This window comes from Balaenoptera physalus (assembly GCF_965194825.1).
Source record: "Balaenoptera physalus genome assembly, chromosome: 8".
NCBI lineage: Eukaryota > Metazoa > Chordata > Mammalia > Artiodactyla > Balaenopteridae > Balaenoptera > Balaenoptera physalus.
Genome location: NC_138887.1, coordinates 58,054,440 through 58,076,722, shown reverse-complemented (window position 1 = coordinate 58,076,722; position 22,283 = coordinate 58,054,440). Strand labels below are relative to the sequence as shown.

Below are 22,283 nucleotides of genomic sequence, written 5' to 3'. Positions count from 1 at the left end.
TACAGTAATCAAGAAAGTTTAGTGGTGGCATGAGGAGAGACATAGATTGATGAATAAAATTGAGAGTCCAGAAATAAACCCATGTACCTATGGTTTTTAACTGATTTTTGAGACGGGTGCCCAGATCAGTCAATGGGGAAATGACAATCTTTTCAACAAAACTGGATATCCACCTGCAAAATAATGAAATTGGACCCTTTGGTTTTACCATATACAAAGTTAATTCAAAATGGATCAAAGACCAAAATACAAGAACTAAAACTAAAAGACTTAGGAAAAATATTGGGGTAAATCTTCATGACTGTAGATTTGGCAATGGATTTCAAGATATGACAACAACGCACAAGCAACAAAAGATAGACAAACTGGACTTCAGCAAAATTAGCAACTTCCATGCTTCAAAGGACATTATCAAGAAAGTGAAAAGACAACCCACAGAATGGAAGAAAATAACTGCAAATCCACATGTCTGCTAAGATAATTGTATTTAGACTATACAAATAATACATACAACTCAATAACAAAAAGGCCAATGACCCAATTAAAAAATTGGCAAAGTATTTGAGTAGGTATTTCTCCAAAGAAGATATGTAAATGTTCAATAAACACATGAAAAAATGCTTGACGTCGTTAGCCGCCAGAGAAATGCAAATCAAACCACAATGAGACGTCACTTCACACCCACTAGAATGGCTAGAATCAAAATTTCAGATAAAAAAACTTTTTTTTCAGATAATAACAAGCGCTGACGAGGCTGTGGATAAATTAAAACCCTCATACACTGCTGCAGGAATGTAAAACAGTGCAGCTGCTTTGGAAAACAGTCTGGCTATTCCTGAAATGGTTAAACACAGAGTTACCCTATGATCCAATAACTCCACTCCTAGGTATATTTCTAAAAGAAATGAAAATGTGTCCATACAAAAACTTATACCCAGATGTTTACAGCAACATTATTTATAATAGCCATAAGGTAAAAACAATCCAAATGTTCACCAACTGATCGATTTATATACAAAACCTGGTATGTACTTACAATGGAATATTATTCCATCACAAAAAGAGGAAGTACTGATACATGTTAGAACATGATGAACCTTGAAAACATGATGCTAAATGAAAGAAGTCAGTCACAAAAGACAATCTGTTATATGATTCTATTTAGATAAAATATCCTGAATAGGTAAATCTATAGAGCAGAAAGTAGATTAGTGATTGCTTATAGTTGGGAGGGTGGAGAGGGTGAAGGAGGGTATAAGGGGAGGATAGCTAGAGTATGGTATTTCTTTTCAAGGTGATAAAAATGTTCTAAAATTGACTATAGTAATGGTTGCACATATTTTTGAATATACGTAAACCCATAGATCACTGTGTCCTGTAAGAAACCATTGTACACTGTAAATGAATGATTTGTATGGTATCTGAACTATATCTTAATAAAGCTATTTGAAAAAGTCTTGTATGTTCCATTTGTCTCCACTTTTATTTCTACTATATTAACATAAAGAAGTTTAGCATAAACTTTATTATCAACTTTACCACAATAGGAGCTTAGAACATGGCAATGGTTAATATTCGCCTTTAGTAGAGAGATTACAAGGCTATTATATAGGGCAAGAAGTCGTTATGTGATCTATAGTAAACACTGAAGCAAACTCCTTTATAAATATTGGTCACTTTTCTGGAAACATATCGTCTAACTGTAGTAAGTACATATTATATATTATTACATGTATTTTTTGAAAAGTTCTTCATGAAGATCTAGTTAATATGTAAGCAACCAAAGATGGCACAGATCAATGATAGCTTGTTGAGGTCTATCATTTTAGGAAATAACTTAATTGTGTTCTGATATTCTTTTTATTTTTATGGGTAAGTGCTGCTCTCCCTTCCTCTTGTACAGAGCAAACTTACCTTAGCAAACTAGATTAAGATCAACAAGGTGATAAAATAAAATTATATCCTGAACACTTATAAATGTTGCACACAATCTTTTTTTTAAAGCTGCGGGTAGTTTTACACAGGTCAGATTTATTTCTGAAAAACATAAGGAAACTTATAAGAACAAGTCACCTTTCATTTAATGTTCCTATCTGTGTGAACACAAAACAATCAGGAAGGGCTAAGGAATATTGTTTTAACTTCACGGTGTTTTCAACCATGTGTTCTTCGTCGTGGATTGAAGTGGGAGGGGAGCTACTCGCTCCTCAGAGATCTCTTTTACAGTAGCAGAACTGATTCTAAGAGGTATACACAAAACTTAAGGTATCATACACAAAACTTATTGAATTATTGTAGGGGTAAAATGCTAATCAGTTTATTATTTCCGGCGGTAGGGAGGGAGTGGTGCAGAAATCGTGCAGTTTGGAACTGAACTCCTTTCGGATATTTCAGATCCAGTTGTCGCTAGGATGCCTGGAAGATCCAGGAAAAGTTTCTTATGGTAATAAAGGGACCTTAAGGAGCGGATATCAGCAGGAAACAAAGGAACAAAAAAGTGACTGAGGGTCTTAAGAGCAGAAAAATAGGAGGCAACAGTCGCCTGTGCACAAAGGAAAACTGAAGAGTGTCAAGGCTGTAAAGTGACCATTTCAAAGAAGGCGGTAGGACAGGGAGGAGGTTGGTATTGGACAAGTATTAGATGCGGCCATAAAGATGCACAGGCACGCTCCACGTGTCATCCGGGAAGTTAGCCCCCCTCCTCCAAAGGCCCAGGTGGCGCCCCTGCGCTGCCTTAACGCCAGCGCCCTACCTGGCCGACCTTTCCCGGCGGCCAGGAGCATCAATGCAAGCGTCAGCACCCGGACTCCGTCAAGCATCGCTACTGCCGGAGGTGGGACGAAGGCGTCGCTGATCCCTGGCCGAGGGTGCGGGCAGGAGGGTGCCACAGCAGCCTCTCCGTCCTCCTATCACAGAACTCAGTCCGTTCCTGCTCGCCCATCAGGGTTGCCGCGCATCCTCGCTCTGGGGCGCGCTGGTCTTTTCCAGGGATAACCCAGCGAGCCTGGTGGCTCCTCCTTCCCAAATCCCGCCCAGCCGCCGGAAAGCCATGCCCAACTGTCCCCGAGACCGCCGTGCGCCCTACGTGTCCTGGCTGTGGCTCCACCACCCTCGCTGTCAACAGCAGTCGCACATTCTTGGGGAAGACTCCCAGGATATAACGGCATCCCGCGTCTCGCTGTTCTAACAAATGCTTTAGGAAAACTTGGTATTCCTAGAAACTGTTCCGATGGACCTCCAATAAAAGAAGGCTTGCAAGGTTTCTGCTGGCAGGGAGAGGGTCCCTGATCATACCTGCAGATGGACTCTTCACCTGGTAATCGGGGTTGCTGGTTTGCCCCCACAGGTGCTTCTCAGAAGTTGCACCTGCCACTTTCGGCCTCAGTGTGAACGATGGAAGGAGGAAGTAGAGATTACTGCTGCGACAGTAGTAGCTCTCTTCCTCTGTCTATGTGGCAGGTTTTTCAGAAGTGAACTGGAGGGCGTTTAGACATTTTCCAAATACGTGGGCACGGTCATCATGTATTTGCTGATGATTCCCAGAGCTCTCTCAGTTGTCCAGTGGTGACTCAGTGACTCAGGAGTTTTCAACACATGGTTACATGACTCCCAGGGTTGCCCAGGGGATGGTTTCCAATCTACAGTTGTCTTCAGATGTATGGTTGCCTCTGCAGAGGGAAGGGACCTTTTTTTTTTCCTTCTTAACCGGTTCTTCATCTTTTTACGTCTTTAAACGAAACCTCACTCTCCTAGTTTTTCGCTGGTATTCTCAGTTCTTGAGTCCTTTTATCCATCACCTGAGACTTCACCCTTAGAGCCTGTACCTGAGGGGAAAGAAGACATTGGTCAACAGATGGTAGTCCAGGAGTCCTGGTGAGCATCAGGGTTCAGGCCACAGTTCCATTTATAGATTTGGACGATTAAAAGCATGGACTATGCATGGTGATAAAGACAGCAGGTGCCCAAATGTATAAAAAAGTTCTTTTAAAAATTGTTTATAGTTTGTTTGAAAGAAATTACCATTTAAAAGTTTAAAAACTGTTTCCAAACGTATGAGTATTAGTCCATCTTGGAAAAAATTTCTTTGTGCTGTGCAAAACTTGTGTTTAGCCCCCTTTTAGATGCAGAAAAGGCGTCCAATCTTCCAGGAAAAAATTGAAACATAAGTTTTTGGTGGGTGTGGAAGATGAGTTTCATCTTAAAGCCTAATCATGGAAGAACAATTCAATGTGAGCAGGTTGAAAACCTAGAGATTTTTTAGTCTCCGTCTTTTGTTTCAGCTTATCAAAGCCCTAATAAAACTGGGACAGAAAAATAAACATCGATTTTTCTCAGTCTATTTGTGAAATCACCAGAAATAAAGTAATGGCTATAATCAGGATTAAATAATATCAGGCTTTTTTGTAAATTTATTGTCCAGCAGTATCTGTAGAAATGCAATCAACTTTTATGCTTTCCTGGAGGACAACATCACTTGCCTAACTTCCAGCAAACCCTGAGCATACAATGTAAAGTATAATGTGTCTCATTTTCCCCTTCAGTTTTGGTTGATGAATACCAGTTTATGAGTTTACAATAGACTTGTAACAGAGAACAGATTTTCCTCCATATAAGTGAGTTAAGACGGGAAAAAACCTGAAAACAACTTAATTGTTTTTCAGATCTCAATAGTAAATTCATCTAAACTGGCTTGAGTCTGCAAGAATATACTGAATAAAACTTAGTTACAGGGCTGTGGGAAAAACAAAAAGTAATAAAAATAATGTTTTAACATACATTATGTAGTGAGATTCATCACAATTTGGTATAATATTCAAATTTTTAAAACTTTTTTTTAATTTTTGAAAAGTAGGATAAAGAATGGAAGCATGGTACTCTAATTATAAATACCAGTGGTACGTGTAAAATGCAGTAAATACCACTGAGAGGGAAATAATACAGAATGTCTGTGTGGAAGATAAAATGAAGCCAAGTACAGTATAACTTGAGTGAAAGGAAACACTAATCAGGAGAAAATTTCAAAGGATAATTTCCTTGAAAAAGGAAATAACTCAGCTCTTCTCAGGTTCATTTGCAAAATTATGCTGAACTTATATGAGTAAACCCCCCAAATTCAGGGGATAGAAAGACACAGTGATTAAGTGCACAAATCCTGAGGTCAGGACACCTGGGTTCTAATCCTAGATTTGCTACCTATTTACTGACTGTGTCACCTTGGATGGCACTCTGAACTTCATTTTTTTGTGCCATGGGAATGATGGTAATAATACCTACCCCGTAGAGTTTAAGAAACAATAGTGTATGGGATTTCCCTGGGGGTCCAGTGGTAAAGAATCCGCCTTACAATGCAGGGGACGCGGTTCGATCCCTGGTTCAGGGAACTAAGATCCCACATGCTGCGGGGCAACTAAGCCTGCTCGCCACAACTACTGAGCTTGAGTGCCTCAACTAGAGAGCCCGTGTGCCGCAAATTACAGAGCCCATGTGCCCTGGAGCCCAGGCGCCACAACTAGAGAGAAGCCCACCTGCTGCAACCAAAGATCCTGCACGCCTCAACGAAGATCCCGCGTGCCACAGCAGGACCCGATGCAGCCAAAAATAAATAAATAATAAGTAAAATTAAAAAAAAAAGAAATGGATTCATAAGACTGGTTGTTTTAAAAAAAAAGAAACAATAGTGTATGTATGTGTGGGGGTGGGGGTGGTGTGGAGGAGGAGGGGTCTGGAGAGAGAGCGTTTAGGTAGTGTCTGGCATAGGGTAGGTAACATGAGTATACATAATAGTTTACAGATAATAAAACCAAGGTGCAATACCACATAACTATACTTGTCGTTTTGCTATTATAGAAGAGTTCATCATTCCTCAGTGTTATCCTCTTACAGTGCTCAGGATAATTTGGATTAACCTTACTGAGAAACACACGTTTATATAATATATGAATTCTTTGGCCCGTGTATATTTTACTAAATGAGAGAGTCTGGGTCTCACCTGGATATATCTTTTTTTTTTTTTTCCCCCGGCAGGGGGAGAGGAGGTTTGATAGAAATGGCATTGGGGAAGAGAACAGTGTCATCAAATCAATTCTTGAGCTTCACAAATTAATGTTTTGGCTTTGGCACTGAGTTTATATTCAGGAGGCCATTGCTCCCAGACAGAGACACTAAATGGGACAGACATTTTGCCCCCAACAATAGTAAATTCCTTTTTCTTAATGAGTCAGCTAGACACTTGATATATTAAAGAAAATTCACTGAAAGCATCCATTAACTGTGACTTTTATAATGTTTATTTTGGCATGCCTCTAGGAAATAATGTAAATAAGCTGAGAGAGGGGAGCTGCATGCTTGGCATGAATGCTTGTTTTAAGAATCAATCTTTTGGGGGCTTCCCTGGTGGGAAGAGAATCTGCCTGCCAATGCAGGGGACACGGGCTCGAGCCCTGGTCTGGGAGGATCCCACATGCCGCGGAGCAACAGAGCCCGTGAGCCACAACTACTGAGCCTGCGCATCTGGAGCCTATGCTCTGCAACAAGAGGCCGCGATAGTGAGAGGCCCGTGCACCGCGATGAAGAGTGGCCCCCGCTCGCCGCAACTGGAGAGAGCCCTCGCACAGAAACGAAGACCCAACACAGCCAAAAATAAATAAATAAATTAATTAATTAATTAATTTAAAAAAATCATGTTTGGTAATTGCAATCATTGTTGCTTTTGTTGTGGTCATCCATGTACAATGCTTGGTGTCAGTCTATTTACCTCTTGTAAAAATAAAATACAGTGTGTGTGTGAAAAAAAAAAAAGAGTAGCGATTAAAATACAAATTTTCCATCAAAATTAAAAAAAAAAAAAAAAAAAGAATCAATCTTTTGGGACTTCCCTGGTGGCACAGTGGATGGGAATCTGCCTGCCAATGAAGGGGACACGGGTTCGATCCCTGGTCCAGGAAGATCCCACATGCTGCAGAGCAACTAAGCCTGTGCACCACAACTACTGAGCCCGTGCTCTAGAGCCCATGAGCCACAACTACTGAAGCCCGCACGCCTAGACCCCATGCTTCGCGACAAGAGAAGCCACTGCAAGGAGAGGCCCACACACTGCAACAAAGAATAGCCCTTGCTTGCCCCAACTAGAGAAAGCCCATGTGCAGCAAAGAAGACCCAAAGCAGCCAAAAATAAATAAAATTAAATCTTAAAAAAAAAAAGAATGAATCTTACTACATCCATGTTCATAGAAGCATTATTCACAGCAGCTAAAACTTGGATGAAACACAGCTGTCCACTATGGGTGAATGGTAAGCAAAGTGTGGTATATAGATACAATGCAATATTATTCAGCTTTAAAAAGGAAATTCTGATACAAGCTACAAACATGGGTGAAGCTTGAAGATATTATGCTAAGTGAAAGAAACCAATCAGAAAAGGACAGATGCTATATGATTCCACTTATATGAGGTACCTGTAGTAGTCAAGTTCACAGAGACAGAAAGTAGAACGGTGGTTGCCAGGGACTGGGGGAAGAGGACAATGGGGAGTTATTTTTGAATGAGAACAGAGTTTCAGTTTGGGAAGATGAAAAAGTTCTGGAGGTGGATTGTGGTGATGGTGCAGAACAATGTGAATATACTTATTGCTACTGAACTGTACACTTAAAATGGTTAAAATGGTAAATTTATGTTATGTATACTGTGTCAAAATAGAAAAACATAAATAAAAAGAATGAGCCAAAGCAGTCTTGAGATAAAAGAACAAAGCTGGAGGTATCGTGCTCTTTGACCTTAGACTATACTACAAAGCTACAGTCATCAAAACACCATGGTACTGGCACAAAAACAGACACAAAGATCAATCAAACAGAATAGAGGGTACATGTAAAAGAATGAAATTAGTACATTTTCTCACACCATATACAAAAATAAATTCAAAGTGGATTAGAGACCTAAATGTAAGACCTGAAACCATAAAACTCCTAGAAGAGAACATAGGCAGAACACTCTTTAACATAAATCATAGTAATATTTTTTTTTGGATGTGTCTCCTAAGGCAAACAAAGGCAAAATAAACAAATGGGACCTACTTAAACTTAAAAGCTTTTGCACAGCAAAGGAAACCATTGGCAAAACGAAAAGACAACCTACTGAATGGGAGAAAATATTTGCAAATGATATGATGGATAAGGGGTTAATATCCAAAATATATAAACAGCTCATGTAACTCAATATCAAAAAACCAAATAATCCGATTAAAATTTTTCCAGTGACAATATACAGGTGGCCAAAAGACACGTGAAAAGATGCTCAACTCACTAATCATCAGAGAAATGCAAATCAAACCCATAATGAGATATCACCTCACACCTGTCAGAATGCCTATCACCAAAAAGTCTGCAGATAACAAGTGTTGCTAAGGATGTGAAGAAAAGGGAATCCTGTTGGTGGGAATGTAAATTGGTGCAGTCACTATGGAAAACAGTATGGAGGTTCCTCAAAAAACTAAAAATAGAGCAACAGTATGAGCCAGCAATTCCACTCCTGGGTATATATCTGAAGAAAAGAAAAACACTACTTTGAAAAGATACATGCACCGCAGTGTTCACAGCATCATTATTTACAATTGCCAAGACATGGAAGCAACTTAAGTGTCCATCAACAGATAAATGGATAAAGAAGATGTGGTGCATGTATATATATAATTATATATATAATTGAATATTACTCAGCCAAAAAATAGAATGAAATTCTGCCATTTGCAACAACATGGGTGACCTAGAGGATAATCTGCTTAGTGAAATAAGTCATAAGTGAAATAAGTCTCATGAAATAAGTCATGAGAAAGACAAATACTGTATGTTATCACATTTAAATGTATGTGGAATTTAAAAAATAAAAAATACTGTATGTTATCACTGTTAAATATATGTGGAATTAAAAAAAATAAAATAAATAAATGAATATAGCAGAACAGAAACAGACTCACAGATAAAGAGAACAAACTAGTGGTTACTAGTGGGGAGAAAGAAGGGGAGAGGGACAAAACAGGAACAGGGGATTAAGAGGTACAAACTACTATTTATAAAATAAATAAGCAACAAAGATATATTGTTCAGCACAGGGAAATATAGCCATTATTTTATAATAACTTTAAATGGAGTATAATCTATAAAAATACTGAATCACTTGGTGCATACCTGAAACTAATATTGTAAATCAACTATGCTTAAATTTAAAAAGTAAAATAAAATAAGATAAAATAAAAAGAATGTATCTTTCACTCATTGGCCAGAAAGAAGGCCCTTTATTTCAACATATCTCAATGTCATTGGCCCTAAGGAGGTTTCTTGAAAGTGTTCAGCAGAGTAGAAATGGTTCAACCCCTGACTGAGCTTACTTTTGACATAAATTCATATAGAGGTGACAACCTGATTACATATCAATCAACCATGCAATATCACATAGATTGCAACACGGTGACCATGTTTTACCACCTAAGCAGTTTTTCTATCTTGTAGATCAGTATATTTTACAGAAGACTGAGAAATTACTACTTTTCAAAGATTTTGTTTTTGTTATTTTTGTACAATAAAAGCAACTTTATTATTTTTCTTCCAGTTTTATTGAAATATAGTTGACATACAGCACTGTATAAGTTTAAGGTATATAGCATAGTGATGTGATTTACATACATCATGAAATGATTATCATAGTAAGTTTAGTGAACGTGTGTCATCTCACGTAGATACAAAATAAAAGAAAAAAAATTTTTTTTCCTTGTTTTGAGAACTCTTAGGATTTACTCTCTTAGTAACTTCCATACATAACATATAGCAGTGTTAATTATATTTATCATGTTGTACATTACATCCCTAGTACTTATTTATTCTATAACTGGAAATTTGGGGGCTTTTTGGTTTTATTTTATTATTTTTGGCTATGCGGCATGTGGGATCTTCATTCTCTGACCAGGGATCGAACCCGTGCCCCCTGTATTGGGAGCATGGAGTTTTAACCACTGGACTGCCAGGGAAGTTCCTGGAAGTTTGTATTTTTGACTACCTTCATCCACTTCCTAATTCCCCCACCCCCACCTCCAGTAACCACAAATCTAATCTCTTTTTCTAAGAGTCTGTGTGTTTGTTTGTTTGAAGTATAATTGACCTACAACACTATGCTAGTTTCTGGTGCACGAAGATAAAAGCAACTTTAAAAAATCATATTTTTCATACAAAAATTAACTTGTTTCAACTTACTATCTTCCACAATGTGGTTTAAAGATTGGAATACTAAAATTCCTTTGAATGGAGTTGGAAAAGGTGTATATTTTCCCTTTCAACAGCCATCCATATATGTAAGCAATAATGTTTGCATCTGAAGTATATATTATACAATACCTTTATAATTGAAATGTCTGGCTAGTGTCATGATTATACTTAAATGTTACTTAGGTTCTTCTAGAAGCCTTAAATAAAACGTTGTAGCAGGTGGTAAAGCTATGTGACATTTCTGTTTTTGTTTATATGATTTATTTTGTCATCCCTTTCTAAATCTCAAAGCATTTTGATCCTCAAAATTCTAACTTGTAATATATAATTAGTTAAATTCTTTAACTCTGGAAGGAATGCTTGGTAATAGTGGAGCAGTAATTTCATTATTTATGAAATGGTTAGATTTACAAAACAATCTAATAGATGTCAGGATATTTCATTTTTGTCCAACTGTCCCAAACACCCACCCTAGTCCAATTTGAAATAAGCCAGATTTTTACAAGAGGTAAAGTCATTTTTAAAAATAGCTTTATTGAGATGTAATTTACATAACAAAGAACTGACCGGTTTTTAGTGTATAATTCAGTGAATACTAGCATATTTACAGGGCTGTACAAACATTACAACAATCTAATTTTAGAACATTTCTATCACTCTAAAGATAAACCTCATGCCAACTTATAGTCTTTTTCCATCTCCAATCTCAAGCAACAACTAATCTCGTTTCTGTCTCTACATATTTGTCTTTTTTTGATATTCCACATAAATGGATCATATATGTTCTTTTGTGACTGGTTTCTTTCACTTTTTGAGATTATCTGTATTGTAGCTTTATCAGTACCTTATTCCTTTTTCTTTTTTTTTTGGTTTTCACCCTGTATTTTTTTTTTTGAAGTATTGTAAAATGTATTTATTATTTAAATCACATGTAATTATAATGAAGATTATTTTAAAAGATTTATAAAAGCACTCATAATCTTACCAACTGGACACAATGGTGTTCGTTTTTCTTTCCAATCTTAATTCCTCCTTATGCATATTTTACTTTGCTGTTGGGTTCTATACTTTTCATCCAAACTCGTTGTATAAATGCTTCTCCATATTAGCTGCTGTCTTTGCCTGCATTGTTGTTGTTGTTTTTAATTTTTATTGGAGTATAGTTAATTTACAATGTTGTGTTAGTTTCAGGTGTACAGCAAAGTGAATCAGTTATACATATACATATATCCACTCTTTCTTAGGTTCTTTTCCCATACAGGCCATCACAGAGTAGTGAGTGGAGTTCCCTGTACTATTGTTTTAGAGGCTGCATCCCATTCCGGCTGAGGGAGATTTGTTATGGGCCAATGAACTGAACATGATTAGCAAGGGTGACTCAGGTCTGTTGTGATCCTGTCACCCATTGGTGAATAGGTAAGGCTCTGGGGGAAGCTGAACCTGGCCCCTCCCGGCTTTGGGGGACTGTATCTGCCCTTGCCGCCCTACTGGGGATGAAGCCCTCAGGGTGCTTCATAAATGTTTGTAGCTGCCAGCAGGAAATACTCTTCCTTTAAGTGGGGAGGCAAGCCAAGTATTTTCCTCTTCTCTTCAACCTTGCAAGGAGCTGTTGGTTTCTTAAATCAGTTAAGCTAGGGCACAAAGGTTTAGATTTCTCATCTCTTACAAAGGTTTCCATTTCTTCCGGAAAGGGGATTTAATTTTACTGCTGTAGCAATTTTTCACCACAAGAATCTGCTTACTTCTTTTCCTGATACTGAAATGCCAAGCTTGGCACATTCTGGGCAGGTAGAGGGCATCCCCCTTGAGCTACATTGCCCTCTGCTCTCCACCCATTTAAATCCCATTTCACATCATTCCATGCCCTCCTTGAAACTGTCCTTGGCCTTTCACCCACACCCAGGTTTCTGACATCTTAAAACATTTACTATTTGCTTATAGTCACATTCTCCTAGAGGGCAGCATGATGTCATAAACAAACCCTTGACTGGAAAGCAAGATACTTCAAATCTTGTCCCATTGCTAACCCTCTGTGTGACCTTGGCTAAATCCTTGCACCCCCTGGGCTTTAGCTGCTCCAATCCTTATTCCTTTTTATTGGCAATATTCCATTGTATGGATATACTATATTTTGTTTATACATTGTTCAGTTGATGGACATTTTGGGTTGTTTCCACTTTTTGGTCATTGTGAATAATGCTGCCATTAACATTTGAGTGTAAGTCTTTGGATGTACACGTATGCCCATTATTTTGGATAGAGTTCTAGGAATGGAATTGCTGGGTCATATTATAAGCCTGTGTTTCATTTTTAAAGAAATTTCCATATTGTTTTCTAAACAAACTTGCTTTAGGAGGGAAAGTAAATTTGTATATCATATGTGTGCTCTTGGCTTGTGTTTATTTTTCTCTGAAATAAAAATCTCTCATTTTTTTTTAAATAAATTTATTTATTTATTTTTGGCTGCACTGGGTCTTCATTGGTGCTCGCAGGCTTTCTCTAGTTGCAGCAAGCAGGGGCTACTCTTCGTTGCGGTGCGCGGGCTTCTCATTGTGGTGGCTTCTCTTGTTGCGGAGCACAGGCTCTAGGCACGCAGGCTTCCGTAGTTGTGGCACGTGGGCTTAGTAGTTGTGGCTCGCAGGCTCCAGAGCGCAGGCTCAGCAGCTGTGGTGCATGGGCCCAGCTGCTCCGCGGCATGTGGGATCTTCCTGGACCAGGGCTCGAACCCACGTCCCCTGCATTGGCAGGCGGGCTCCCAATCACTGCTCCACCAGGGAAGCCTTCTCAGAAATTTTCTGATCAAAAATTAGGTCTCTTGTTTTTTCCATGACTCAATTTTGAAACTTTATTGGCAAAATTGTTATAATACTTTAAGCCATGATTTTTAAAAAATGAATTGCCTCAAAAATGTCAATGCATTTCATTTGATATTAGGTGAAGTAAAGTAAAACCTCTTGAAGATTTGTTTGTATAAAATTGGGATGACAAATTTTGAAGTCAATCTGTAGAAGATTCTCAAACTTGTATGAATACTGCACATGAAAATTACCGTCAACATTTTTGAAATTTTCAGCAGCTTTTCTTCATGAATGATTCATCTATTAGCAACCCTTTCAGACCTCAAATAATGCTTAGAACGTTAAAAGAAAAACCAAAGCCTTTAGTGTACTTAATTAAACTCCTGGATTTCCTGATACTTTAGGTATCAGGAAATTAAATTTTGTGCACACATGTGAATTTTGTGATATGAAAAAAAGAATAAACATTACTGGATTAGACCAACTTTGATTCAAAATTGGAATCTGATACTTTAAAAGCTGTATGTCTTTGGGCAAGTTATTTAATACTTCAGATAATTAATTTCTTGATTTGTAAAGTGAGGCTCAATAACTCAGTGACTATCTAAATAGAGAGGGGTCCAAGAATCTCTAACTGATGGCCACATTCATCCCTGTGACTTCCTAATGTTTTGAATCTGTCGACTCTTTTACTTTTGATATTCCTGACTATATGGATAATGAGCAATAACTAGGAACGACTAATCAACACTGTCCTTGTTTTAATTGCACTGTGTATTAGCTTTGTTTTCTTTGCCTAGATTAAAGGAGTTGGGGGCCTCTTCCCTCAAAAGAGATCTAATTTACAGTAGCAAAAGGAATTGGAACAGAATCAGTGTCTGATTATCCTTTTTGCTAATTAGAATTTCCTTGCTGCTAGAATGCCTGGCAGGCTCTAGAAGTTACATACAGATTAGTGAGGGAATTTTAAGGAGCAGGACATCAGCAGCAAAAATACAAGACCTCCCTCTCCTCGGGGAGAAGACAACTGCCAGTACGCAAAGGAAAACTAAAACAACCACTGGAAGAAAAGTGACCACTGCAAAGGCCAGAGCGAGGCAGGGTGGCCGTCGGTCAGGGTCAGTCACAAGCTCCAGCTGTACATTAAGATGCTTAGCTACACTCCGCTTGTCTTCTGACAGATAGAGCCTCCCACCTCCGCACCCAGCGGCATCCCCCTACCTCTCCGACCTTCCTCGTGGCCAGGAGCACCAGCCGGTGCCCAGGCTCCAAAGACCTCAGGGAGCCCAAGCCGCGGGGACGGGAAGGATGGGGCCATCCCGGGCTTCCCTGTCTGTTCCTGCTACAAGTTCAGTTTGGCCACGGGTCTTCGCTCATGTCTCAGCCAGCCCTCCTCTTGGACAGCGATGTCAGCCTGTGCGCTGCCCCTCCTGTCTGCGACCCCGACCCGCGGGTCCGAAAGCTGCGCCGTCGCGCCCGCTCCCTCTCGCATCCCGCCGGCCGCGCGCACCTAGCGCCAGCGCTCACCGGAAGTAGCGTGGCTCCCCGCGCCCCTCTAAGTGCAGTTGTTTTGGGGGAAGACTTGGTAGTTTTAGAAACTTCAGAGATGGACTTTCAGTAGAGGAAGCCAGGTATGGTTCAGTTGGAAGGAGCACCGTCCCTGATTACCCCTGCAGACAGATTCTTCAGCCTCTGTTGGTTCCTGTTGGATTGCCCACGAAGAGCATGCTTCTCAGAAGATGCTCCTGCCGCCTTACGTCTCAGTGAGGAAAGGTAGGAGGAGGGAGTAGACGGTTAATGTAGCAGCAACATTCCTCTTTCCCTGCAGCTTTCACAACATTTCGGAAATGAAAAGAGCAACCTGAGACACTTTTCAAACACGTGGCACCAGTAACCACTGTATGATGACGTTTCCAGAGTTCCCTCAACACAGTCTCTCTCCTGACTCCATGCCCGTAAAACCAAATGCCGATTGAATAGCTAGCCCGTGGTCTCCACATCCCAGGATGCCAACTCTGCGCGTCTGCACCACCCACACCCTTACTTTTCAAAATTCTTCTCCATGATTTTCCGTCTCAGGAATAATTCCCTCATTTCCTCTCAGCTGAAAGCCTGCAGGTCATCCTCACTTCCCTCCGCTGCACCTCCCACAGCTAGGCAGTCCCCCAGACCTTTCTGCTCCTTTAACATCCCTCAATTCCATTCGTTTTCTTCCTTCCCTCCTGACGCTACATGGGCAGATAGCCATCACTTCTCACCTAGTTTATGGACAATAACTTCTTTTTTTTGTTTTCATTTTTGCCCACATGTCTATTTAAATCTATCAATTCATCCCCATCATCCTTTGCATTAGGCCCCATGTTCAAAAGATAAGCTACAAGAGTCTTCAGAGTGGCCCCCCTCCACCCTCACTTATCCTCTTCTTCCTCAAGAATGCATGCCTCCACTCTCACACAGCAGCTCACAATTCTCTGATGTGACCAGGCTCTTATTCATTTCTTTCGTATGATAGCTCCCTGGCCTGAAGCCTTTCTGTTCCTTATCTTTTACCTGACTATCACCTACTCAGGCTTGGCTTTCAGCTGAGACATCACTTTTTCCAGTGTTTCCTTGACATACCGAGGATTCCCATAGCTCCATGTACTTAACATTCTCACAGCTCTTTTTTTTTTTTGTAACCATTTTCTAAAATTGGTGTATAGTTAATTTATAATGTGTTAGTTTCAGGTGTACAGCAAAGTGATTCATATATATATATACACACACACATATATATGTATGTATTCTTTTTCAGATTCTTTTACATTCTAGGTTATTAGAAGACATTGAATATACTTCCCTGTGCTATACAGTAGGTCCTTTATCTACTTTACATGTAGTAGTGTGTACATGTTAATCCCAAACTCAACTAATTTATCTCCCCACTCCCCGCTATCCCCTTTGGTAACCGTAAATTTGTTTTCTATGTTTGTGAGTCTATTTCTGTTTTGTAAATAAGTTCATTTGTATCACTTTTTTAGATTCCACATATAAGTGATATCATATGGTATTAGTCTTTCTCTGTCTGACTTAATATGGTAATCTCTAGACCCATCCATGTTGCTGCAAATGACATTATTTCATTCTTTTTTATGTCTGAGTAATATTCCATTGTGTATATATATACCACATCTTCTTTATCCTTCCAACTGTCGATGGACATTTACCCATCATATGAAAGTTCCCCACTTCCCTAACTGCCTACCTCACCAAATTGTGAGGTCCTCGAAGGTAAAGATTGTCTGCATCAACATGTTCGCAGAAGATGGCTCAGTAACAGACACTGATGACACTCAAAAAGTACTTGCTTGATGAAATTGAATCCTGTAAAAGTATGAATTATGCTGATGAGGAAAGATAGGTCAAGGGTCTGAATGGACATAGTTATTCACTAGGTTCATGAGGGAGTTAGGCTCATTATTGGTCTCAGAAGACAGAGGAGCTTCTGCACCCCCAGCCGACAGACCTGGCTTTGATACATGAAGGTGCCAAAATAACCTACTTCTAAAAACTGCTTTGTCCGTTCATTTTTCCCCTCAAATATTTAAAACACAAAAGATACAACCTAAGTTGATATACAATTGTTGCCATTTGGCTCTAATTGTCTATCTGGTCAATGAAATGCTCACTAATTAATCATATTCTCAAAAATTTGTCTAGCATTATTTTTGAAGGCACAGTATAATCTATTCCAGTTACACTTGCTTAGCATGACATAACTCAGTGTTATTATATCTAGACTGCAGAATATCAGATGATAGGGGGGTCTTGTATTTGAATTAGGAAATTGAGATTGATGCACATCCTTTTCTGTAATTACACTGTATTGCACTCTGACATCAAAATGTACCACATGTTTCCACGTGACCATACCCTTGTTCTCACTGTTTCTTTTACCTAAACTGTCTTTCCCCTTATTTCTTACTGCAAAGAGCATCTTCCTGATTCAGCTGAAATATATCCAGTGATATAGGAGTTATAAATTCCATGCCAAGAAAAGTAAGTCATCTCCAGGGTGTCACATGCATCGCTCTCTATGCCCCCTCATTGTTGCAACCATTAATCTTCATTTATACTCACATAGTGATTGTCAAGCTGTATTTTAATAAACTTTATATGTCTCTTCCCAACATTAAAAATGATTTATTTCTTGTAAGTAAGCGGCACTGGCAGGCTGTGTTTGGAAAAAAATGTTGCTGAACAGGCAGCACTAGAGCTGTAAAGCAAATATGGCATTTTTCTAAGGATTAGTCTCAGTTGCATTATAATACATGAAAGTAGACGGACTTAAATGACTACATACTCTTTGATTCCATTTATATGAATTATTGCAAGGCAATACTATCCGCTCAGAGAACAAATAAGTAGCTTCCAGGGGTTGGCAGTGTTATATTTGTTGATTTCAAATGGGTAAATAAGTACATTTTGGGGTGAGACATCTGCTCTATATTTTCCTTATAGAGGTAGGTGCACACTGATTATGTTTATGAAAACTCTCAGAACTGTGCACAGAGAGGGTACGTTTAGTGTGTGGAAATAATAAGAAAAAAGAATTGGAAACAGCCATATTGTTGTTTTTATACCCATAAACCCAAACCTTACTTGTGGTTAAGCTTTCCAGCTGTGCGAGGAGTGAGGAGGTTGAGGAGAACTTGCTGTTAATATGCCTTCTCTTGACTAAGGCACTGTAACAGGAGGATCACTTTGTACTCATATCACAGATCACTGTGTAACTCTGGTTTATTCGTGTTTATGTATGTGTGTTATATGTGACATTAAAAAGTTCACAAAAATTTAAAAAATCTAAGCCACAAATAACCTTGTTCCTAAATATCAACCTTTGAAAAATACATGCCAAATTTAGTAAAATATGGAACAAATAAATGGCAAATTCTGAGATAATATGCATAGCTCTGTACATTTTGAGTAGCTCACAGAATTCAATAGAAATAAAGAGCAGCAACTGAAGTGTCAATGTATTATTTCTCACCTGAAATGACAAAGTGAGGGATGTGGTATGCCCTAATTTTTAGTAAGTCCACAAAATGATGTGGGGCATATTTGGGCTAAATGAGGAAACGTATCATCAATATAACAAAATGGTTATTAATGTGTGTGTGTGTGTGTGTGTGTGTGTGTGTGTGTGTATTTGACACAAGGGTTTTTTTTGGAAGACAGGAGAGTGCTTGCTTCTTGTGTTATAACCCTGGTACTGTCAAGGTACTGGGGGCCCTGCCCTTCTTTTTTTTTTTAATTTTTAAAAAATTTTTATTTATTTATTTATGGCTGTGTTGGGTCTTCGTTTCTGTGCGAGGGCTTCCTCCAATTGTGGCAAGCGGGGGCCACTCTTCATCGCAGTGCGCGGGCCTCTCACTATCGCGGCCTCTCTTGTTGCAGAGCACAGGCTCCAGACGCGCCGGCTCAGTAATTGTGGCTCACGGGCCCAGTTGCTCCGCGGCATGTGGGATCTTCCCAGACCAGGGCTGGAACCCGTGTCCCCTGCATTGGCAGGCAGATTCTCAACCACTGCGCCACCAGGGAAGCCCCTGCCCTTCTGCTTATCCTCTGCAACAGACATTGCCTTGCTTGTCATGCATCCTCAAGCCCTCTCAGCTTGCTGCTGCTTCACAGCCATATTTGGAGCCCTGAAAACTTTCTTCAAGTCTGATCCTGGTCTTTCTGCCTAGATCTGCCCTATAGCCACTCCTTTAAAGACTCTGTCCCTACCTCTCTCTTCTCCCTTTTCCAAATCTAGAGTAGTCTGGTTGGGGCGTGGCCATGTGTCTTTGTGTTTGACGTGGCGACAGGGGAAGGGGAACATACTGTTCTTGTCATCTTTCTCCCAAAAATATTTTATTCAGTCTGCAAATACTCTCTCTCCTCCAAGGTTTAAGCTTTTCAAAATAAAAAGCTAGAACATACGGAACAAATTTCTGTTATCTTCCTGTTTTATCCATTCTCTCAGAGGTTATACAAAGAGGCTAACTGAATGAAAGAAAGGAGGGAAAAAATGAAGGAAACAAAGATTAACACCTTAATATATTATATTTGTGTAATTATTGGCAGGTTGAATTGCCTAAAAACCGAATAAATGTGCAGCATGTGAAAGAAGAAAACTCTACTGAATATATAAAAGAGAGTTTAATTAAATATTTGTGTATTTTTCTGTGGATATGAGGCATCATTAAAAAAATTTCAACTTTCCTTATGATAATCTATAAAATTATTATTAAACCAATAAAAATCTTAATAGTAGGTTTAACTGGGGCTATGGAAGAAACTCAACTAAATTGTATTGGACTCATCTACAGAAGATTAAGTATATCCAAAAAATGAGAAAAATTCCTAAAGAGAATGAAGAATAAAAACAGTAATAAGTTTTGCCAGGGGTTTGTTGTTGTTTTGGTATTTTCATGTATTTTTTCTGTTATTTTCAAAACCAATCATCAATTATTAAAGTAAATATTAGGTTATTTGTACAGATTTCTTAGTATACTTGATAGTATATAGAAATAGACTTTAATGTTTCAAATATCTCCAACTGGTCATGTCAAGCTTCAATTATGGCTGAAGTAGTCATGGACTAATTTATTCATTTAAAATACAGTACTTACACAATTGAATGCTGGGAGGTCCAATGAAATGAAAATAATGTATTAGTAAGAATTATATTTCAGCCATCTGTATTCTGGAACTACTCTCTTAGGAGTTATAAAACTTTAATAAGAGAAAATGCATCATCAGTTAAAGGGCAGCAGTTACACTAGAAAAATATCAATCAAAATTTCTTTAAAGAGAGGAAAACACATCAGATCTTCTGCTGTGCATATGGACACGCGGGAGTTGGCTGCTCTACAACTGAATCAAACCTGCACATCACCCTGGATCCCTGTGCCCTCACATCCCCCTCCTCCCCTGGGGACCTGAGGATGCAGGGAATGCCCTGACCCTCTCTGGCAGCTGCCCTGGGCTGCAAGTGGAATAGCAGGTGCAAAAGGGTCTTTTGGCAAAGGCTGGATTCTAAACTCTGATTCTGCCCACTTTTCCCTGTTTTGATCATTTTCTTTCCTTAGCTCATTGAACTTTCAGTCAACAGAGCTGCCAAGCAACTTCAGGTTTTTTGTCATAGGAGAAAATCCTATGTGATAGAAAGAAGTGGTGCTTTCCAATTCTTTCTCCACATTTTGGCTATCTTACTGTAGGTGTCAATGTGTAATGCTGATGTTTTCATAAACTTTGGGAAGTTTGTACTCTCTTCATCTCCTTTTTTTTTTAACCAACGAATTTATTCCATCACAGTTCTGGAAGTCAGAAGTCAGAAATCAATTTTCTGGGCTAAAATCAAAGAGTTGCCAGGGACTCACACCCTCTGGAGGCCCCAGGGGAGGATTCCTTCCTTGTGTCTTCCAGCTTCTGAAGGCCGCCAGCATTCCTTGGCTTGTGGCCACATCATTCCTATCTCTGCCTTCCTCTTCACATTGCCTTCCCCTCTGTGTATTCTACTCCATTTTAAGTTATAAATTCCCTCGTCAATTGATGCTGTGCTTCATATTCATGATGTAGTTTAGACAGTTTTTGAAGTCGCAGCTGAGGCTTTTGAATCTCATGTTCAAAATATGCATTTTCACACTGTAAAGATACTTTCTCAGTTTGAGACTTTTAATTTGAATTGTTTCACTCATTTGATTGGCTTCACATAACTTTTAAAATATCACTTGTTTTCTCTTTTAAGTCTGTTTAAAGAAGTATTTAAGTTTCTTCAAATCCATTTCTGACTGATTATCTTGGCCTCATTCTTCTGAATCACTTTTTTTCCCTCTGATTCCAAGTTGCCATCATCATTGTAATCTTCTCTAATGAGATGCGGAACACTTATATTCAGGAAAGTTTCAGTCACAGATTTTAACTGTTTCTCTTTATCATTTACAATGAGTTCCCATTGTGTGTCGAAGTTGTCAAGCATTTTGTTGTTGTTCCTTTAGTTTCCACATTCTTTCTGCCGTTCAGCATCTTCTTTAAGCTTTCTGACGTTGAGCATTTGCATCAAAACCATTATTCCCCTGTGACATAGTTCTTTATGCTTCTGAGACGACTTTAAGTTATTTTTGGACTCAGTCACTTTGAATTGTAGGGATTTTGATGCCTCTTTAAGTGATTGTCACTGCCTTTAGAGATAGATGATCCTCATGCCATTAAATGAAATTTTTTGTAACTCTCTTTTCTGTTCTCTGCCAAGACTTATGGTATCCCTCAGGGACCTGTTCACATCTCTACTAAGTGCTGCCAGACACAGAGTTTGTAACTTCAGAGGGCTGGCCTCCACTGCAGGTGATTCGAGGACTTTAGAGTCTTTTGCAATCAGTCTAATCTTCTCACTGACGCCCTGATATTCTTCAACTCAAACAGAAAATCTTTTCCTAGTCCTTTTTCCCTCCTTAAAGTAAATTGGCTTTTTATGTTAAACACAATCAAAGCAGTTTATACTAGAATTTCATAGGGAAATCCAAACAGACTTGAGCCTTGTGCCCATAATTCAGACAATACCATCAGAGCACTGCACAGCTGCTGCGGGACTGGCTGGAAGTTCATTTATTTGGCCGCCAGGAGGCCCTCTCTGATTCCAAAGGGCATTACAGCTCTACTGTGGAAGTTAGCTTGCGGGTTGCAAGTGCTTGCCTGGAACCCTGCAAGTGTTTTACTTCAATCCAAACAAGTGCCTGGCAACCAGGACAGACCATGAGTGGGGCTGGTGCAGGGATGGGGGACAGATTTTACAAATTAGTGCTCTCTAACTGTGTCCTGGTACTGCAACTGTCTTGCAGGTCATAAGGGTGGGGCCCTAATCTGATTGGACTGTGGCCTTCTAACAAGAGGAGGAGAGATCTCTCTCATTCCACCATATGAGGACAGTGGTCATCTGCAAGTCTCCTTCTGACCTCTTTTAACCTTAATTACTTCCTAAAGACCCTGTCTCCAGAGATAGTCACAATGGGGCTTAGGGCTTCAGCATATGAATTGGGGGCAGGGGCCCTGAGGGTGGGTGGGGAGCGGTCAAATCAGTCCATAGCAGGAGGCTCCAAGATAGAGCTCATTCTCTAAACCCATCATGTCCTCACCTTTGGAGAGTTTGAATTCCAGACATGGAAAGTCAGCTGGGTAGGGGGTGAGTTGCTGCCAGGTTGCCATTGCTCTG

At 39.4% G+C, this 22,283-nt stretch overlaps 1 protein-coding gene and 1 long non-coding RNA gene across 2 annotated transcripts in view; both read right to left on the bottom strand.

Annotated features, from left to right (window-relative positions):
* VWDE (von Willebrand factor D and EGF domains) overlaps positions 1-2,894 on the bottom strand; it is a 59,263-nt gene extending 56,369 nt beyond the window's left edge. The window contains 1 exon segment of the mRNA XM_082473922.1: positions 2,753-2,894. Coding sequence (XP_082330048.1) covers positions 2,753-2,819 — 67 coding nt within the window. The 5' untranslated portion in view covers positions 2,820-2,894.
* A 3,124-nt stretch (positions 2,895-6,018) lies between these two features.
* LOC309665952 lies at positions 6,019-9,913 on the bottom strand. Its single transcript, XR_014266806.1, has 2 exons — positions 6,872-9,913; positions 6,019-6,385 (listed from the first exon to the last, which is right to left on the bottom strand). It is a non-coding gene; the product is annotated as an uncharacterized lncRNA (long non-coding RNA).
* Between the last annotated feature and the right edge of the window lie 12,370 nt (positions 9,914-22,283).